Below are 20427 nucleotides of genomic sequence, written 5' to 3'. Positions count from 1 at the left end.
GATCAAGAGACAGGCCTCGTCGCCACTTCTCTCTGTCCGTCGACGTGCAGCTCAACAAGGCCAAGGAGGAGGCCTGGAAGCCTTCAGGTCAGAAGCAACAGAGGCGTGAGGTCAAGGATACAGAGGAGGCCATGACCCAGGCCAGGATCTGTTCAACCGAGTGCAAGTTCCAATAGCTGACCAAGCAGGTGAGGGAGCTCAACATCGACATGGTGGAAGGCAGGCTTAAGGGAGTCAACATCATTTTTGAGAAGGCAATCTCAGAGCCCAACTTCTCTGTGGTCTATGCCAAAATGTACCACTGCCTTATGGAGCTCTAGGTCCCCAGCGCAGATAAGCCAGGAGTCTGCTTGAATTTCCGCAGGCTGTTGCTCAACCGCTGCAAGACAGAGTTTGACAAGAAGCAGAAAGAACTGAATGTTGCCCAGGGGGAGAAGCAGCTTCGCAAAGAGGAACTGGACTATTACAAAAACAAGGCCAGGAGGTGCTCCCTGGGCAACATTAAGTTCATTAGGGAGTTATTCAAGCTCAAGATGCTGACGACAGCGACCATGGACAAGTGCATCATCAATAAGCTTCTCATAACACGTGATGACGAGGAGTCCCTGTGTACATTTATTTCCACCATTGGGAAAAAACATGGCTTCTCCAACTCCACCGACAACAAACCCACCCATACTTCACACGTCTCAATTTCTACATTTTGTGATAACACAGTAGACAAAACATAATATCATTATATCAAATACATTGTTTCTTTATTGTGTTGTACTCAACTGAGGTATTAAAAACCACTTGTTGACATCAAACTTAACTGGTGATTTATACTAGGACGCGTGTGGTTTCTTGCACTGAAAATAGCTGATTGAAAGCTCACGTCACACTGCAACGCATTGTGCTTGTAGATCAGCTATTTTCAGTGTGCGACACTGGCTCACATCCAAGTATAAATTAGGCATCTCCCGGACACTTTGTTCACCTCCAAATGTTTTACTTTACTTTTGACCTTATGCATTTATTTTTTTATAGTAGGCATTATAACAATGAAAAACTTCCTACAGTACAGAGCATGACGTTTCTATTGCGATGTGTTGGAGATGATCTTTGATAAAACAATGGACAAAGACAAAACCAAAGTGTGAGGGGAAAAATACTATGGATACCAGGGACGAATACTTTTCATAATTTTCATGGGGGCCCATGTTTCAAAATCACACTAAACTCAAGCGTTTAGGTTCTAAACACTTATTTGTAACACTTTTTTAAACGTGTCACAGTGTTTAGTTCCGAGCCGAGATCCCTGGTCCAATTCCTCATGGGGGCCCTGGCCCCCCGGCCCCCACAGACTCTACGTCACTGATTGATACCATCAATTACATTTTTTCCAAATCTTATGGGTACATACATCTTATCTTAATATAAGCCCCGGACAAAATGTTGTGCAAACTCTGAATATAAAGTAATTACTGGCTGTGAGATATATCAAACAATCACTCACTCATCAGCTCATGAGTGAAGCTGTTGTTTGGAGTACAGTACTTGTGTTGCAGAAAGTAATTCGTTTTTTCAAAACGGACACATTCTATCTCCAACCCATCGGCACAGTAAGGCCAAAAAATGTCTTAAGACAATATTATGCATAAATGAAAATATACCGGAAAACACAAAATAGCTGTTGCTCCACCATTACCAAATACAACAGTATCCACTATAGAATACACATTTTAGAGGCTCAAATCCCCAAATAATAGCATGCAAAATAAAAAACAAATATAAAGAATTCCAAAGGCAAGATAATGTATGTTGCAAAGGAAAATGCATACAAACACTAATAAAAACAAATTACCAAAAACATCTTATCTGATACCTTTGGATCAGTCAAATAACCATGAGAGCACCACATTTTAATAAGTGTGAAAATGAACCACTTAAACCCAAGCATCAGTATTCTGGGGAAAGCTTTGCAAAAAATATATCTAAAAGCTCACAAAATGCTGCATTGCGACATGTTGAGAGCTGTAGATCGGCAATTTTCAGCGAAGACAGCTGAAACAGAGACATTAATTAAGCTGCCATCCACGTGTGACATGGCACTGCTGTGGCTGATACTGGGTGCAACTGCAAACAGAAGAAAAGAGTAAAAAATAACTTCTTCCATAACTTCTAATGAGACATTTTCCTTCATGGTAACATGATTGTGTTGGGTGTATGTAACCAAATTATATTTGTTGCGTCCACGACTCCACGTAGCCACGAGTTTGTCACCAGTTCCTTTCCTTTCCTTTTCAGGTGGTACATCGTGTGTGTAGTATCGGGGGGCTGCTGTGTGTATTTGTTGTGCTCATTAATTCCATGGAAATGATGTCTCCCAACATCTCCGATACCATCCAATTCCTTGCCACTGGGAATGTGGATGTCCCCTCTGCTTTTCTTTTTGCACAAAGTGCAAGACTGAAATGTCTGTACTTCAGAAGTCCGTCACGAACCATTACAAGTTGGACTGAAATACATTAAAAAAAAAAATACAAATGAAATGAATTAGAAAATGCCATACTACAAGTCCTTTCTATTCAGCTTTGTTTTCCTCTTTTTCAGCAGGGGGTGTTTCCTGAGGTGAGTATGGGGGAGGGCCCTCGCTCTGGGAGGGGGCCTGGGGGTCCTCCGCTGGCGCGGTTGTAGTTTTTGTACAGTTGATTGGTGCGAGCACTATGGGAGGAGGCTGCAAGGGACAAAAATGATAATTGAGCTGAGATAACTGAAGTCCAACAGCATGACAACTGAGAACAAAAAAGGAAATAAGTGGATTTTTCTTTTAGTTATTCCTCTGCCTACAAATACAGCTTGGTTGGCATTCATTAGGTCTAGAGTTTATAAATCAACATGTTGCCTGTTAGCTGGTTTCTACAGTGTCACAGAAATCCTAAGAGACACAAAGACACAAAGACAAATTAAGCATCACAAAGAAACTCCCAGGGTTATGTTGAGTCACTCCACAATAACACAGATATGCCATCAATGCTTAACCCATTTTGACCTGAGATCAGATTCTAAAAATGTCTCCTAAATCCTGAGTTTTCTGAAAAAGCTGTTTCTATGTCAGTCGTTCTTCGATTTTTCAAAAATAGCAGACCTACAAGCTTGTAGATGTGCTATTTTTCAATAGCTAAAGCATAACATAATGCTAACACCAAAAGGGGTTCCCGCCCAAAATGGGTTAATAATCAATCTCTAACATCATAACTACCACCAAATAGTCGACTAATATTCACAAGGACTGTCAGTGTTTATGTATGTACCAAAAAAAATGGAAGTAATGGGCCTATTCTTTGAAAAATAAATGTACATTTAAAAAGTACAATTAAAAAGAGACCGTATCTTCATAATGCTTAAATTGTGGTAGAGCAGAAGGTAGAGGCAAAAAGGAAGCCCAGATAGGATACCTGCAGTGACCACAGAGCCAATTTCAATGTCCACCTTAAGACCTGTGAGCACTGAATCCTCAGACTTGAATTAATGTCACCTGTGTGTTTAGCATACATGAATGAGTGCAAGAAGATGCAAGGGTTCAAAATGTAATTAATATGATGAGCGGTACAGCAATTTGCGACTTCACATTACCTTGACTTCATCTGCTGTTCAACCATATTGATAAAGCGAGGCTTATGTTTGATATCGTTGCTGTCGGGAGGAAACCACCTAACTACTTTTTTTTTTTTTTTTTGCATAAGTCAGTGCGATTGAACACCCTTTACGTCTGATTGTTGGTTAAGAACATATTGAACCAATGGAAAGTATTAAAAAGCTCTTCGGACAAAACCTCTTAACCATTGGACCCTCAAACTGTCTGCTAAAACAGCTAACTCCACCACCTTTCCCCCTCTCATGCAAGTAATTGACAATATATAAAGTCACAACACCAACTTTGATGAGGCAGTATTGCTTTTTTTTAAAACTATACAGTTTTCTTCATTCCCTGAAAAATCTAAATTCAAATGTTCAGAAAAATAACATTTTGGAGTTAGGTGGTTTCTTCCCGACAGCAGAGATATGTTGTTTGTTCCATTTATGTGCCAAATTTCTATGTTGTTGGATCAAATCAAATGAAAACACATTGGAAATGAACAGGCTATCATAGAATAAAATATCTATTACACATCTATCACTTAACCTCTTGCCAGCTGCTTACAGTACATTATTTTATTATCCGGCTTGTAAAACCAGAACAATGTGTTGTGGGGCCATTGCGTCAAGCAAAACCTGCAGAAATATAGGCTTATGTAAAGTGCAAAAAGTCTGTGAGAGAGCCCTCGTGCACCTGTCGTTTTACACAGGGGGACAGTCAAGAGTGTGCATCAAAGCTTGTGAGTGCAGACATTGAGATTGGGCCACAGAATGCTGAGCCCTCAGCGCCCTCTAGAGCGAAACAGTGATGAGAAGAGCGGTGGGGGTTTGGGTTGAGGGGGGGGGGGGGGGGGGGGGGGCAAGCAAAACAGAAGTAAATGGTTGGAATGGATGGAATCATCGTAAGGCGTTACTCAACTTGAAATTCTACTTTACAGTGTGTTTTTTTAAAACACTAGAAATTTTTGTTGTCGACTTTTTTTGTTTTTGTTTGAGTCTTTGTTTTCCGCGGTAGTAGGTCACTCATATCAAACTGGTATTCACCACAAATCCACTTCCAGTCCAGAACTGGGGCAACTCCCTGCGCCAGAGCGCCACAGCCAGGCTGGTGAGCAAAGTGCAGGGTACCAGGTACAGCAGCGCTGGCTGTCCCTTCTGCATCAGAGCCAACGCCACGAAGGTGATCAGCAGGCCAATGCCATAGGCTAGAAGGAAAGACACAGAGAATGATGTACAGGGTGAGGGGCGAACCTGGGACCATCTATATGCATATCAATATTATCTTATGATTAGATTTCCTTTTTCATATTGATAATTTTGTACTATAATTATCAGGATAATTGCAATTTTCAGTGACCAACTGTTAGTTTGGAATATTATTGATTGATTGATTGATTGATTGAAGAATTTATTAACAGTTTGCAGAATTACAGTACATTTCAAGCACAAACTCAATACAAAGGCTGTTAACTGTGAGTGGACGACCCAATTAAGCATTACACTTGTTTCCAATAGGGTCCACCATGTTCAAATCATCAAAACATTTAGAGACGTACAAATAGACACTTCTATAGACAGGACAGGAATTCATCATAAAGGAGGTAAAAAGGGAAAAGAGATATATACAGTGAGGGGGAAAAAAAGGGGGGGGCGGGGGGGGGATTCAGATTTTACGGGGGCCAGTTTCGAATTGCAGCCATCCGTAGGTGCCCTTTGAGAGCGGTTTTGAAGGAGTCAAGGGATTCGCATGTCTTAATGACAGTTGGTAGGGCGTTCCACATTTTGGTGGCATAGGAGCGAAAAGAATTTAGTCCCTTGTTTGTGCCGAATCTGGGTTGTACATGGTTCGTTGCACTCCCTCTGGTGTTGTGGGTGTGGACTTCGTTAACATTAAGGAAGTATCTAGACAGGTACATGGGTATCTTGGTGGTGTATCGAATCTTGTGGACCAGACCCATTGCAAGATGCTGTACTCTGTCGTCGACCCTAAGCCATTCCAGCCTGTCGAAGTGGGCAGGGGTGAGGTGGGTTCGGGGGGCTAGATCAAGTAGGAGCCTGACCAGTTTGTTTTGGGAAGTCTGGAGCCTGGTTTTAAGGGCCTTTGAGGTGCTGTGGTACCAGGAGGTGCATGCATAGTCAAAGAATCCCTGTACAAGGGCTCCTGTTAAGGTCTTCAAGGTGTTTTTGTTGACCAGTGAGGAGATCCTGTAGAGGAATCTTGTTCTATGGTTGACTTTTTTGATTACGTTGGTGGCCATTTTATCACCGGAAAGATTAGCCTCCAGGATGGAACCTAGGTAGGTAATTTCATCTTTACGTGTGATAACATTGTCACCCACTCTAACCAAGAAGCCATTTGCCTTGCTGAGATTACTAATAGAGCCAAAGAGAATGGATTCAGTTTTTCCCAGGTGTAAAGATAGTTTGTTATCAGCGAGCCAGGTGCAGATTCTACCGAGTTCAGAGCTGAGGGCATTTTCAACCTGCAGTTTGTCCCTGTCCGAGACCAGCAGTGCTGAGTCATCTGCGAACAGGAACAAGTTGCAGTCACAAGCTGAAGTCATGTCGTTTACATATATTAGGAACAGTAGAGGCCCTAGTATGCTTCCTTGTGGAACGCCACAGCTCACTGGGAGGGGGGGGGACAGTGTTCCGTTCACTTCCACCATCTGTTCTCTCCCCTCCAGGTAGGATTGCATCCAGCTCACTGATGTGCTATCGAAACCAATTGCTTTTAGCTTGTTAACCAGTATGGAGTGGTTCACGGTGTCAAAAGCCTTTTGGAGGTCCAGCATGACCATGCCGCAGTATTTGCCAGCGTCCACCTCTTGTTTGATGTGGTCGCTCAAATAGAGAAGGCATGTGTCAGTGGAGTGGGATGTTCTGAAGCCAGATTGGAACTCGTACAATAATTTATTAGTGGCAAGATACTTTTCAACCTGTTCATAGACTATTTTTTCCATCACTTTCGAGATGGAACTAAGAATAGAAATAGGGCGGTAGTTGCCGGGGTCTAATTTACTCCCTTTCTTGTGCAAGGGGGTTACTTTGGCCAGTTTGAAATCTTGGGGGACCTGTCCCTGTTTGATGGAGAGGTTTACTATGTGGGTGATGATTGGAGCTATAGAGATGGCTGAGTCTCTGAGAAATTTGGAGGGAATGTTGTCATGGCCTGTGGCCTTGTGGGGTTGGAGGGCACTCAGTTTCTTAATTACCTCATCAGTTGTTACCATAACTAGTTTAAAATCGTCTTTACGATAGGTTTCTGTAGAAGGTTGTAATGTGCTCTACACCAAAGAGCCCAGAGTGGGAGGGCAGTTTGTTAACCAGAGTTGTTGCTATGTTTGTAAAGAAGATATTCAAGTAGTTGGCCACATCAAGGTTGTCAGTGATGAGAGTGTTGTCCGATTTGATGTTTATGTTCGAAAATCTTCTATGGAGACTTTATCTTCTATGCAAATGTAAGGGGTTTCTTTGCGCAGTAAACTAAGTAGGCTATATGATAATAATGTTAACTCTGCACCACAGGATGGAAAATTACAACAAAATATTTTCTCTTATATTTTCAATAATCAATATTGAAAATGCCATTATCGGCATCCCTACCTACTTATGTAGAGCTAAGCACTACAAATGTACCCAATTGTGTTATTGTGACATTTGTTTTTCCAATGGAAATATCCCAAAAAATTGGGTCGTATTATAATCGGGGACTAGACTATTTGACATTCATTGTTCTTTTCCCACAAATGAGTCTTGAAAAATGGGGGTTGTCTTATAATCAGAGTCGTCTTATATTCAGCACAATATGGTAATCATAGAATAAGCTCCCAGAACTCCCAGATCGGTAACATCACATTCACAAGTAACCAGTAGAAAGCATAATATAGGTGTATTAGTAAGGGAATGTCAAGGGCCAAAGCCTCAACAGCCTCTCTCAAACTAAAAAAACTAAAAAGGAAGATCAATGTTGATGCAGTACCACTTCAGAAATACAAGAGTGGCACTATTGGTGCTCTTAATGTGTCGTTAGAATTGTTCATCATATGTATATATGCAATGTAGGAGCTATGGTAAAATGTATTTTGTCTGTTGTTTTATATAGTGTATATAGTTGTTTTAATTTAAAAAAAAAAAGTTGTGCACTGTTCTTGTTTATTGGGTGCTATCATTTCTGATATATAGCACATTGGTATGGTTTGTGATTTCAATACAAAAACAATTTTCTGACCATATTTAAATTTAACGAGTTGGTTCAATGGTTAAACAATCAATATAAACACAAATAGGTTAAAGATGGAGTGCCATGATTTTTGTATGTGTCTATGGAGTTAAGATTACGCTAATACATCCCCAGGTGTGGTTATAATATTCAAAAATGTATTTTGATTTCTTCCCGAAAGCTGCAAGCCTTTGAGTCAAAAGGCCCAATCGAAACACACCACTTTAGTGTCATCATAACCATAAAGGTCATTACACACTGGCGAATTAGCGACGCGATTTATTCGTGCGAATAATTCGCCTTTTTTTAAAACCAATTGAAGTCAATGCAAGCTTCCACATCAGTGGCGAATGTGCGAATGTGCGAAAATGCGACCGTTTTCGCTCTTTATTTGTTCGCTCCGGTGTTCGCTCCGGTGTCGAATTTTTAATTCGCGTCGCTAATTCGCCAGTGTGTAATGACCTTAACCCCTCCCCATTAGCATACAACAACAGCTGTTGGCGAGGCTTAAAGATGGAGTGCCGTGATTTCTTCCAGTTTTTCATGCGTTTATGAGGTAACAGTACTTCATTAGACCCCTTGGTGTGGTTGTTATGTGCAATGATGTCTTCCCTTTGTATTTAGGGTTTTTTCCTGGAGGCTGAAACCTTGACAGTCAAACGTGCCAATGAAAAAAAACAGTGATATAGTAAAATCACAATATCATCCCCTCCCCCTTTATCATTCAACAGCTGTGGGTGCGGTTTCAGTTCAGGTGGATCACCACCCATCACCACCCACAAGGGAAACCAAGCATACCTAATGAACTGGTGGGCGTGTCCACATAAAAACTACATTTTAACAAATACTGTACACTTTTTTGAAAAAAATATTCCTCCTTATACAATAATAGATACCTGATGATTATGTTTTAGGGTGGGAAAAAATCACAGCACTCCATCTTTAAGTTGAGGTGGGTGGTGCTATGGTTTAAATCAGGTATACTTAATTAAATGGTGGGTGTGGCCACATAAAAACATAATTTAAACACTTTCTGTACACTTTTTTGAAAAAAAGTATAATCATAGTACATGATGTTTTAGGGGGGGATACACAAGTGCAAAAGAGAGCTACACATAACTCACAGAGTCGTCAATCACATAGCGTTGTCAAGGTAAAAAATAAGTCAAAGTGGTTTTGAGGAAGGGAAAGAGTGAGAGCAGTAGTTCATGCAGTATCCCATCAAGTACCTACCAATGGTGCAGGCAACAAAGTAGATCCTGGACGCCTGCATGAGAATGTCAAATCTATGGCAGTAAGCTACCAACAGACCTAGGAGGAAAACAATACAGGAGTTACATTAATACATTTCTTTAATGAATTGCATTTTTATAGCGCTTTTCCTAAGTGCTCAAAGCGCTTTACAATGGTTCATTCATTCCTACATTGGGAGGTGAAGCGGCGAACAGTCAACGCCAGCGTCCTCACTTCCCACATTCAGACACCAATGGTAGCGAGCTCACACCGACCAACTCATTGGAGGCAGTGTAGGGTTCAGTGTCTTGCCCAAGGACACTTCAACATGTGGACAGGAGGAGCCGGGATTCGAACCGTCGACCCACGGATCATTGGACGACCTGCTCTACCTCCTGAGCCACAGCCGCCCTTTCTTTCTACCTTTCTTTTCATATTTAGTAATGTCACCCTCAACCTGTCAATGAAGCACATTGAACTGAACTGAGCTGTGCTGAAATAGGACTAGTGTGTGAATATTTCAATACACAGTGTGGGTGGTTAAGTGTTGTGTTCAACACTTAACCACCCACCGTCGCGGACTCGCGGTGCTCTTGTCCAGTGGCCAACCTCACATAGAACACTGCCAACTGTCAGCGTGGCATCTTTCTCTGACATTACAGCAGCAGATAGGACATACAGCATAGAGATCCTGGGACATGATTAGCTGCTAAGGAGTGATGTTAGTCATTGGTGTTACAGGCGAGATAAAATGGTAACACCTGAGCAGCACTATTGACGGCTGATGGTTCAGGGTACCCAAAAAGTCTAAATCCAAGCTGACAGATTACGAAATGAGGGGGCCATCGCTAATTCAAATCAACATGGTGGTGACTCCACCTGTATTGGAGGTGGAGGTGATATGTGGTTGACCACAGCATGCATGGGGGGGGGGGGGATTGGCAATGAATCATTTGAGGAAGAAGAATTCAAAAAAACAGTTGCACTGTAAATCGTCGCTGTCGGGCAGAAACCTTGTATGTCCAAAACCATTGCTTTTCAGAAAATTGAAAAAAATAACCTGTGATCCAATGTAGTTAGCCACAAGATTTTCATTGATTAAATATTTATTCAGCTCACAGACAGATTTAACCACTTTCAACCTGGCTTCCCTATTTTGGCGATTTTAAGAAAATTCTAAAATTCTACTTTTGAGTGACACTGTCATACACCAAAAAAGGATAAAATATGGAGATACAAAGTTTCTGCATGACAGCAACACAATTCCCAACTAATTACCTGGTACCAAGACATCCCCAAAGCCCAGGAGCGAGAAGGGCCGGTCACATAGTGCGAGAGGAGAGAAGTTTAACCGTGGCACTTTAAGCACCATAGGAAGCTGGAGCAAAGACAACAATTAAGTGTTACCACATCTTTCATTATGCCTTGTTACGTCTACTCAACAGCTTAACCTCTGCACTGAAACAACATTTAAGGAAGGAGTAATGATGTGTATAGTGCCCCCCCCACACGCCACCCAGGGGGAGCGCAAGAGTTGAAAAATAAGCATACCTTTTCATGTGTGGAGGAGTCAGAGGGACCAGCCGCCACCTCCACCATTATACTTTCCCCACTCTGTGGAGAAAAACAATAGGGCAGAAATGACCTTTTCCTGTAGTACAGAGACTGTGGTTATATCATATTACAGTGAAAACTAAAGTGCAATCCTAACATACCTTTGTGAAGAGGGGTGTAATAAATACAAAGAATACGTCGTAGACAAACAGGACCACCAAGAGTAAAGTGCAAGCCTGGACAGAGGGAGAGAGTTTTTTTTCTTCTTTTTTTGATAAAATGATGGTGATAAAAGTCCACAGAGACAGATATATCACAAAGTTATTCATGCAGGAGAGACAAAGGGTGATATGGTCAGTCATTTATAATAAAAAAAGACACGGTCAAAAATAACCTAAAAAACCTGAAACAACACATACCCAACACATTTTTCTTTCAGGACAAACGCACGAGAAAACGGCACAAAACAACAGCACTCCATCATCATCATCATCACACTATAATCATCATCATCATCATACTATAATTCAGTCAATGTCTGTCTGAATGAATGAATGTGTGTCAGAAACACCGCCGTATCTCCCCTTTTTTGAGTGGTGTAAACCACTCCTACAACTGGCTTTTGTGTGCAGAAAAAAATGAGCATGGTTGCTATGTTCAAAATAATTTCTGACGTAATTAAATCACACCCGGGTGAACTGGATGACCGTAGCAACCATGGTCATTTTCTCTGCACAGAAAAAGCCAGTTGTGAAATCACATCCGGGTATGATTTCATTACGTCAGATCAGAGCTGATCAGGCTACATAATACCTTACCTTATTTCATTACGTCAGACATTACGTCAGACCACAGCTGATCATGCTATATAAAACCTTACACCACTCAGTTCACACGGGTGTGATTTTTTATTTTACACATTAATGATTAATAATGAATTTATTAGTGAATTAAAAGGGGGGGGGACAATATCTCACAACGGGTAAGGGCTAGTTAAAATAACTAAACATTATTAGGGCAGGAAAAAATGATCGCATCAACGCACCTTAAACGTGGGCAGTCTGATTGTTTTGAGCATGTAGAGACAGAAGGCGATCCCCAGGGCGTCCTGTAACACCCACGCCCACCTGGACAACACATCATATAGAGGAACAAGACGGTTTAGTCAGGACAGCCTGGCCTCCTGACTGGAACCAAGCTCCCTGACATCAAGTAACAAGACATGAGTCACACACGCATACAGGAGCAATTAACGATTATGTCATCTATCGCACATCTAGCAATCAACAAGTGAGGGGCACAGACGCCATCTATGCGGGGGGCATTGGGTCACTGCCCCGAATCCCAGTGTGATGCACAACAACAATCGCAATGATGAATGTACGATGTGTTGAAAAGTCCACACATGCTTGATTAAATGTGTTTAACAATAACGATGAGGCTCGAGCCCACATAAGCACAGAAGGTTTCAAGCAAAGAATTCATTTTTATCATGGCTTTATATAGAAAAAGTCTCCAAGCAAACTCCAAAGTAGACCAATAGTAATGCTTTTCACAACATGTATTCAAAACTCATCATGTTCACACTCTAAGGCCTAATTTACACTGGCAGACAAATCTAGCCTGAATCAGATCTGTGCCACATCGAGATTGAAATCCGATTGGTTTAAATGAGTCTAACATGTCACATGACTCATTTAAACAAATGAGATTCTAATCTGGATGTGGCTCAGATCTGATTCAGGCTGGATTTGTCTGCCAGTGTAAATGGGGCCTAAATTCCCCGCTCTAGAAGGTCGCTGAGGACCCTTTCACAACTCCACAGACCTCCGTGGAACATCAAAAAGTAGAACATATTTTAATTTGGTGACAGGATTATAAATAATAATATGCAGCCTCCCTTATCACCATATAGTCTTGTGGCACACCATCATTTCTGTTACTATAGACTAGACAAGATCTCCATTAATTAAACTCACTGAACTGGTGCTCCATTAGTTTTAATTGCTGTATGAACTGCAAATTTTATCTACACACAATTGACTGGAAACAAAAAGACTCACTGTATAAAAACGTAACGTAGAGGTGGTGGAGCGTGCTACCCATTTTCCCATGGGTTTCATGAAACCACAGTAGTTTTATCAGATCAAGCTATGATCTTGATAAAAGGCACAACAGGCACCAAGCTTTCTCTCTTTTGTTGTGCAAAATAAAGAAAAACAATCAGCTGTGTTGAATGTGATAAATCTAGAAATATCTGTCTTAAAAGCAAAACAGAAAACACACCAGGATCATCTCAATTGGATTCTGGATTATATTTCATACAGTCTCCTCCTTGACCACTTTCAACCTGACATCCATATTTTGGGCACGTTTCTTAAGTATATAGGGCAGGTCGGCAGGTAAGTTTGGCCTCGGGCCAAACTCTTTCAAAGACAGTAGATGGTGGGCCAGAACACAATCAATAGCTAATTTAGGAATAGGAACCTTTCAGTATACAATAATGAATAATAACTATATTGTTATAAAGGTTAATAGGTATGTGGTACAATAGATAGAAAACCATGTGGAATAGTGCAGGCCTCATCTTTGAATGTAGCACTTAGACTAGACTAGGATATTTAGTTCATCAAAATGTTTCAAAAGAACATTTTATCTGGAGACAGAGAATCATGCTCCTTTTGGAACAAGAGCTCTTTCATGGTTCAAGGTCCGTTAAAATGGAGAAAAACAATGTATCATTTAAGGAAATGATTTACCAAATAATTGGTCGGGAGGCGGTTCAGATATAATCGATGACTCGAGTTCTCGAGTTCTCAGTTCACCTGTTGCCTACTACTATTATATAGGGCGGTTAAAAGCATAGACGTATATCGAAGTATAGCGGAAGCAAAGCAGAAGCTTGCCAAGCTTCCGGGTACGTAATGGAAGTAGGCCAATCAAAGGCGCGACTTCCGCCTCCCTCTTTCCCAGTGGCACTTGCTTTGGCAATGTAAACGGAAGTCCCGGAAAAGACGTGCTGTGATTGGCCAGTAGTCACTTGAGTGACAGCGACGCAGCATGCCTTCAGCACTTCCGTTTGACTTCCTCCTCCCGCTAGAGGCAGGTCGCTCCAACGAACTGCAGCGACCAATGAGGCATCAATATGTTTTTGTATCTATGGTTAAAAGCTGAAGAAATAGCCAATTATGAGGCTAGGCAATCAAATTAAGTCCTTAGTGCAAGCCAAGAAGACATTTGGTGTGTGTGTGTGTACTCACTGGTCCTCGTTGCGGAACACCACCCAGGTAACGCTGACGCTGATGCAGAAGGCAGAGAGCAACATCATGCGGATCTGAGGCCGTTTGTGTAAGTATGGCAGATTGTTCTCTGGAATCCTACGGTCACAAGATTGCAGACATTCAGCCCACCAGAGAATAATATTTGTATTATTTAATTTGATCTAACCCAATAAAATGACACTCAGATCATGTCTCGCTTTAAAAACATAATTGATAACACTATATTAACTAGACACACACCTTCATAATCAGGCCAATGCCTATATATCACAAATCTCTTAAGTTTATAATCAGTCTATATTCAGGCGACTGCCTATTTAAAACAAACCCATATATATACTGTAGCTGTTACATGTATTCATAACATTACAAGTCACGGGAAATCTGTGAAATATGCCACAATTAACCTATGCAGAGCAAACTGAATGTTGCTGTACAAGAATCTCAAATGAGTATCACCTGCACTTGCAGAAAGGCATTCTCCTGACAAAAGGCCAGAGGCAGCTGTAGAGACCCACCGAGGACGCCACGCAGAAGATGCCAATTACCCAGATGGCTACAGATGAGACGAAAAAAAACAAAAAAACAATTAGGATGCATGTTGTTAGACTCAAATCACACTGTCGTGTGGTATTTGAGTCTGGAGATGCTGTGTATGGATCTTGTTTCCCGGGGGGCGGGTTCAAACATTTTCTCTTTGACGCAATTGGTCAGAGCTACTGTCAGTCAAAGGTCTCAAGCATTGAACGTCACTGTACCAAAGCCCGCCCATATTGCATACCGTGTCCCGATTGGCCACACCAGTTCTCTGGTGTAGGAAATGGGCGTACAATTGAGCCTCTCCAGACCGTAATCCGCCGGCAGGCAATTTTTTTTTGCCAACGGCTGATTCGGTCTGGCTTATTAGCCAGGCTAGCATGTTGTCACCATGTCACAATAATCGACAACATTCACAGCCTGTGATAAAGGAATAAAGCATTCAATATATAATTCCAATGTTTTGTGTGCTGTTCCTAATCTATTGTCTTCTTATTGTCTGTCTAATGTCTTATTTAGTGGCTAAATAATAAATATTTGTCGTCCATCCAACACTTTACACTATGACTACGCAAAGGTACACTATACCAAAACCTCTTTAATCATCTTAGTATTATGAAACCAGGAGATTAGACCAGTTTCACCTTTGTATGACTAGTTGATGTAACTAGCTACGTTACATTAGCTTTTTTCCACAGAGAAACACATGCCAAACACAATGATTACTGGACAAACTCAGGTGAACATGCACCTGCAACCCTTTACATATATCCATTATACATAATAATAATAATAATAATACAAATGCATGCAATTTATATATTTTTTGCTTTTTTTCTTGCTTTTCTAAATACCGCAAAGTTGCTTTACAACACACACACACACACACACACACACACACACACACACACACACACACACACACACACACACACACACACACACACACACACACACACACACACACACACACACACACACACACACACACACACACACACACACACACACACACCTAAAGGAAACTGAGTGCAGAGATGCGTGACATATGTGCTGGTGTGTGCGTGCCGTGTACTGTACCCAAGCTGTCGTAGAAAAAGTAGAGTAGCACCAACATGCTGCAGCACATGACCACGAACACGCAGATCATGATTGGCGTGACGTCCACCGTCTCCTCTTCCTGCTTCTCGGCGCTGTCGTCCCTCTTGTGTTTCATGTACCGCCTTCAGGATGGCGGAAGGCGGAAGGAAGGTGACAGGAAAACGTTAGAAGGGTTTGTTTGGGGAGTCTTTCATGTAGAACAAAGGGGAACTACTGTGGCTACAGTTACAGTTGTTATGTTACCAAACTTTACTCAAAAAGGGAAAAAACATTTACGTTATTGTTAAGGAAGGCCATTTTTACTCGTGTTTATCGACATTGGTGGGTTAGCAGAATATACTAATCACAATTTTACTATCCCAATACAATCTGTAATCAATGGTTGACAGCCTGCCAAAATAGCTGCTAGCAGAGGCAACCTTTCATAGCCTGAATTTACTCATTTATGAATTTACATATCTATTCTAAGATATAAATACTAGGGATGTACCGATCAAGTTTTGTTGATCCCGATCTGATCATTTTTTGTTTTAGTTATGCCATAACTAAAACAATTATCACAATAGTACAATATCCAAAATCAGACAATATCCAGTATAATATCATGATATGGATATAATATTGATACTAGGGATGTCCCAATCACATTTTTTGCTCCCGATCCGATTCCGATCATTTGAAAATGACGTGATCGGATCGGGACAACCCTAAAAAATACGGATACTGTCAGACATTAATCTTAGACATCATTGTAACTGTACAAGGATACGTATAAGAGTAATGCGTTACTAGTTTGGCCTAAAGTGACGGCAAAATGTTGGCACTGTACAAAAATCTAAACAATACAGTCTGTTCTCATGATGCAGGGAAGATACTGTGTACAAGTCGTTCCAAGAACACATTGAGCCACCACATACAGAGGGGTGTCTGTCTCATTTCCCAACTTACTTCTTGCTGTCCTTGCTGCCAGCCCAGAGGCCTCCTATGGCAACTGTTCCCACTGCCATCAAAAAGATGATCACCATGTTGTAGTCCAGCACGGGCTCACTGGGTGCATACATGGCGACCTCTGTTCCTTTCCCAAATCTCTGCAGGGGTTAGGAAACAGAACAGCTCTGGCTCAGGTTGAGGAAATCACCGGCATGTGATGACAATCAAGTATACAGACTATACTTTGGTTAGCCTGTGAGCCAGTGGTAATGATTGGCCATTGCATAGAAGTTGGACATCAATAAATGTGTTATTTGCAACACATGTAACGCTAAACTACAATTTTCAGGTTACAATAATATACAACATTAACGGGGGGAAAAGGTCTGTCATATTTATACAATTATTCTGTCTTGATTTATTGATTCTTCAAAGTGCAAGTTCTCCTAACAGGTATTATGACAGACTGCATCTCTTCAACTTGTCACCTTGCTTATGTCCAGCATGTCAGAGTAGCTGAGCAGTGCTACAGGGATGTCAATCTCTTCATACTGTGTCTTGTTTCCTGCAGGTGGTGTCTGTAATTAAAAAAATAAAACAATAGACGTTGTTGCAAAATGTAGACAAAATAAACTGTTAGGAAATATTGGGAAAGCAGAACGATGGTCATAATTTATAAAATATGCGCATTGCAAAATGTTTCCTTCTGCGTGTCATTTGATTTAGAGGCCTATGATTCCACAAGGCACCTCAATACCTTAAAGAAGAAGCACTCTAAAATATTGTATGTCTACAATAGATTTAGCATTTTATAACTGAACTAGATTGCATTTTGATATCAATATATTTGTAATTAAGTATTATTGAGTCCTTTTTGGAATTGGGTATTATTGATATCCAACTATATAACAAGTAACAACAGTTATAATTGATTAATACTATCAATTACATGTTTAATTTATTGTTTTGACATTTCTTTATTTTTCTACTATTTGCTGAACATTGATTTAAGAAAGTTGTGAATCTTCTCGTTTATATGGTTATTACGCTCAATACAAAAAAGCAAAGCGACAGTACATTACATTTGTAGTCGCACAAAAAGGGAGTATTTCCAGCCAATATTTCTTCAAAACAGTCCGTGGTACATTACTGACAGAAATGAAACAACATAATCATTGACCAATCACACATTTTCGGCCAGTTAGAACTTCTTGGACGTGCAAGAACTACCAAACAGCTCTGAAAAGCACAGCCAAAGTTCTGAATGAGGTTTTGTTCTTATTGCCTACAGTAGCTAGGCCAAACAAAGTTTGGACGTTGTTTGGAGTATGCTGTAGCCTTCAATCCATTTCAGACATAACAGTATGCCTTTTAGAAATACCTTCATCACATGCCAAATTGGCGTAGCTGCCACGGTTAATTTGTACAGGTATTTGAAAGGTTGGTGGGTGTTATTTTCATGCCGTATGTGCATGTGGTTTGGTGTGATCGGTTGTTGATGCCCCCTTACCAGCCTGTCCTTGCTGACTATGAGAAGACCTTTGGCACCATTAATCTGGGCCAACCGGACCTTCTCATAGAAGGTGCAGTTTCCCCTCATCACCATAGGGATGCTATTGGTGAAGCCTCCCTCAGGGACATCTGATGGAGAGCACAGCACTGATGGTGTCAGGTCGTAGATCTGGAGACGTGACTACGGAACGCATTAAAAAACAACAAATTCATAATCGTGCCAAACATTACAGACCTACATAGTGAGACACAGTCTACAGTACACAATGCACTTGCAAGTATACGCAAAGGCATAAATGCACCATTCACCATTTAAGTCCAAACACTGTGTAGTTATCTGAAACTTCTATGATACTTTTGTTGTCATAATTGGCAACATAGTCATGCGTAAACAAACAAAGAATAGGTGTTGAGAAAGCAGCTCTGAGGTGCACTGGTCAAAAGAACTAATGTAGAAATCAGTCTGATAAGAGTTGCCGACTCTGCCGAGATCAAGACCTCGAAGTTTCAACACCAGTTTGGATGGTGCAATTCAATAGCAGGAAAAGAAATGCTAACTACATGTTGCGGTATTCTTCTACTTCAATTGATATCTCTCCAACCTGACCTGCACCTCGGCAATCAATGGCCATTATTAAATTCATAAAATTCTTGATCCTTGTCTATTGTTTTTCATCTGACCATCACTGATGTGAACATTCTTGGCCATAAAGTTGGTACTAACTGTTCACTTACCGCCTTACTGAGGTCCTGAGGTAGACCTGCCCATTGTGAGTTGAAGAATATGCAGTAATCCTTTCCTTTACTTTTGCCCATGTCGCTGAAATGGGCCATGCCATACTCTCCCACGACCTGTAAAAAAAGTAAATGTCATAAGAAAGAAATCACACCTGTGTGAAGTGACAACATTTTCCCTTCATTGTCAATGATGTATGATTGTCATGATTGTGTTGGGACAAAAATTGGGTTACATACACAAAAAGCTGGACATAGCCCCTCAAAAATAACACCTGTGTGAAGTGAGGGGCGCCCTTATTATCATACGTCATCTCATTCTGGCCAATCACCAATCAATGTTTGTTTACACAAACCCTCAAAGCTGGATATGAGGCTCAAAAAGTAAATGTTAAAATTTAAATATAAATGTTATAAATGTGTAGGCCTATATAATGTGGGTAACAACATTGCTTTTAAACATTAAGTAATTAATATCAACTTAAATGTGTTGAGGAAAATAAAGTAAGTCCTTAACTATGACAGACAGTAATGACAAAGTAGCTGTTGCTGGTGTGTCTTTTACAGGCTACTCCAACAGGCTTTTTGGCCTCATTTCCGTTAGCAAGGAGGCCAGTCCTGACACACTGCAGCTCTATAGTTTGTGAGTGTAACGTTATCGTTCATGACCAGTAGCAGCGATCTACTTTATTGCAATAAACCTGATAAGACTTAGAAGTAGGCTAATGATTGCCATGTTAGCTGATTGTCTGAAATGACAACCAACTCGAACATTGTTCCTGGAGTTCACTTAACCGGTAATAGTGACATTAAAGCATTTAGCTGAACCATCAGCATAGTATGATGGTGTTTTTACTGAACAGAAACCTAAAGATGTGCGGGATACGCCTGGGCCCTATACATATCGGGTGATCTCCGCAAGCTAACACAGTCATAGCATGCAAGCTAATCATTCCGAAAATTAAAGAAAAAACAAAAAAAACCTTGTTTTCATCGAGCACGTGCCGAGTGCAGTATACATAAACACACGCTCGCTTTGTCAAGGCAACCGTGTGACCTCCCTTACCTTTTGAACTAGAAAAGCTGTCCAAATCAGGGTTAAAGGGACCCTCATGATGCCTAGCTTGTTGTTGTTTCCCCATCAACCGCACTGCTCACTACACAGTGCGCCCACCAGCTGTTCCTACAGACCCGCCTACTCACTGCAGCGCATATGCTATTGGTTATTCTAACACGAGTAAAAAACGCCTTGTGAAGTTGTAATTCGTTTCTTCTACCAACTTTTATGTTTCAAAAATAGTACTAGTAGTGGTAATCATCATGAAAACAAAGACTGGAGTCTAAATTAAAAGCAACGCTGGCTACCTCTGGAGGCCCTGCTGCTCCTTACACCTGGTTGAGTTGAGTGGAACTCTTCAGTACAACTCTACTCACTAGGCCTACTCTAGTACTTTGCGAAAAGTGGTCTGGGTGGCCGGTGGTAGAGTAGAGGAGGTGGGAAACAGAACCCGGGGAACAGTAAAGGTTAGGGGGAAGTTGGGGGAACATAGTCTAGGAGGAACATAGGAGGGAAGGTGCTGTCCATTTATTAGGATTCGTCCTTCAGCAGTCCAGCATGAAAGTGTTCAGCTACCCACCCACAGCCAGTTTCATGGCAATACATCCATTCGATTTTGAGATATTGTGTGCAAGTGGAAATTA

At 41.1% G+C, this 20427-nt stretch overlaps 1 protein-coding gene across 2 annotated transcripts; it reads right to left on the bottom strand.

Moving 5' to 3' along the window:
* Positions 1-733: 733 nt before the first annotated feature.
* On the bottom strand, positions 734-20104 carry sppl2 (signal peptide peptidase-like 2). 2 transcript variants are annotated; one of them, XM_079529963.1, is made up of 16 exons: positions 19793-20102; positions 18727-18843; positions 17990-18172; positions 16968-17057; positions 16498-16637; positions 15529-15671; positions 14371-14467; positions 13891-14007; positions 11676-11757; positions 10792-10866; positions 10628-10690; positions 10355-10454; positions 9077-9154; positions 4666-4826; positions 1358-2719; positions 734-1153 (listed from the first exon to the last, which is right to left on the bottom strand). In XM_079529963.1, the coding sequence occupies exons 1-15, from the start codon at positions 19838-19840 to the stop codon at positions 2567-2569; spliced, it is 1647 nt and encodes a 548-aa protein (XP_079386089.1). In that variant the 5' UTR covers positions 19841-20102; the 3' UTR covers positions 734-1153; positions 1358-2566. The 2 variants fall into 2 exon arrangements, with proteins under 2 accessions (XP_079386089.1, XP_079386090.1); XM_079529964.1 differs by lacking the exon at positions 734-1153 and having other exon boundaries at positions 2584-2719; positions 4541-4826; positions 19793-20104.
* Positions 20105-20427: the final 323 nt, after the last annotated feature.

This window comes from Electrona antarctica, assembly GCF_951216825.1.
Source record: "Electrona antarctica genome assembly, chromosome: 19".
NCBI lineage: Eukaryota > Metazoa > Chordata > Actinopteri > Myctophiformes > Myctophidae > Electrona > Electrona antarctica.
The sequence above is the reverse complement of the archived record's forward strand: the minus strand, read 5'-3'. Positions and strand labels throughout refer to the sequence as shown.

Excerpts from the sequence above, each read along its gene's own strand:
- sppl2 (XM_079529963.1), bottom strand. The coding sequence starts at position 19,840 with ATGAGGGTCCCTTTAACCCTGATTTGGACAGCTTTTCTAGTTCAAAAG. Across the intron at positions 15,672-16,497 it reads GGCAGCAAGGACAGCAAGAA|GCGGTACATGAAACACAAGA; the intron begins GTAAGTTGGGAA and ends GCCATCCTGAAG. Across the intron at positions 4,827-9,076 it reads CTTTGTTGCCTGCACCATTG|CCTATGGCATTGGCCTGCTG; the intron begins GTAGGTACTTGA and ends CTTTCCTTCTAG.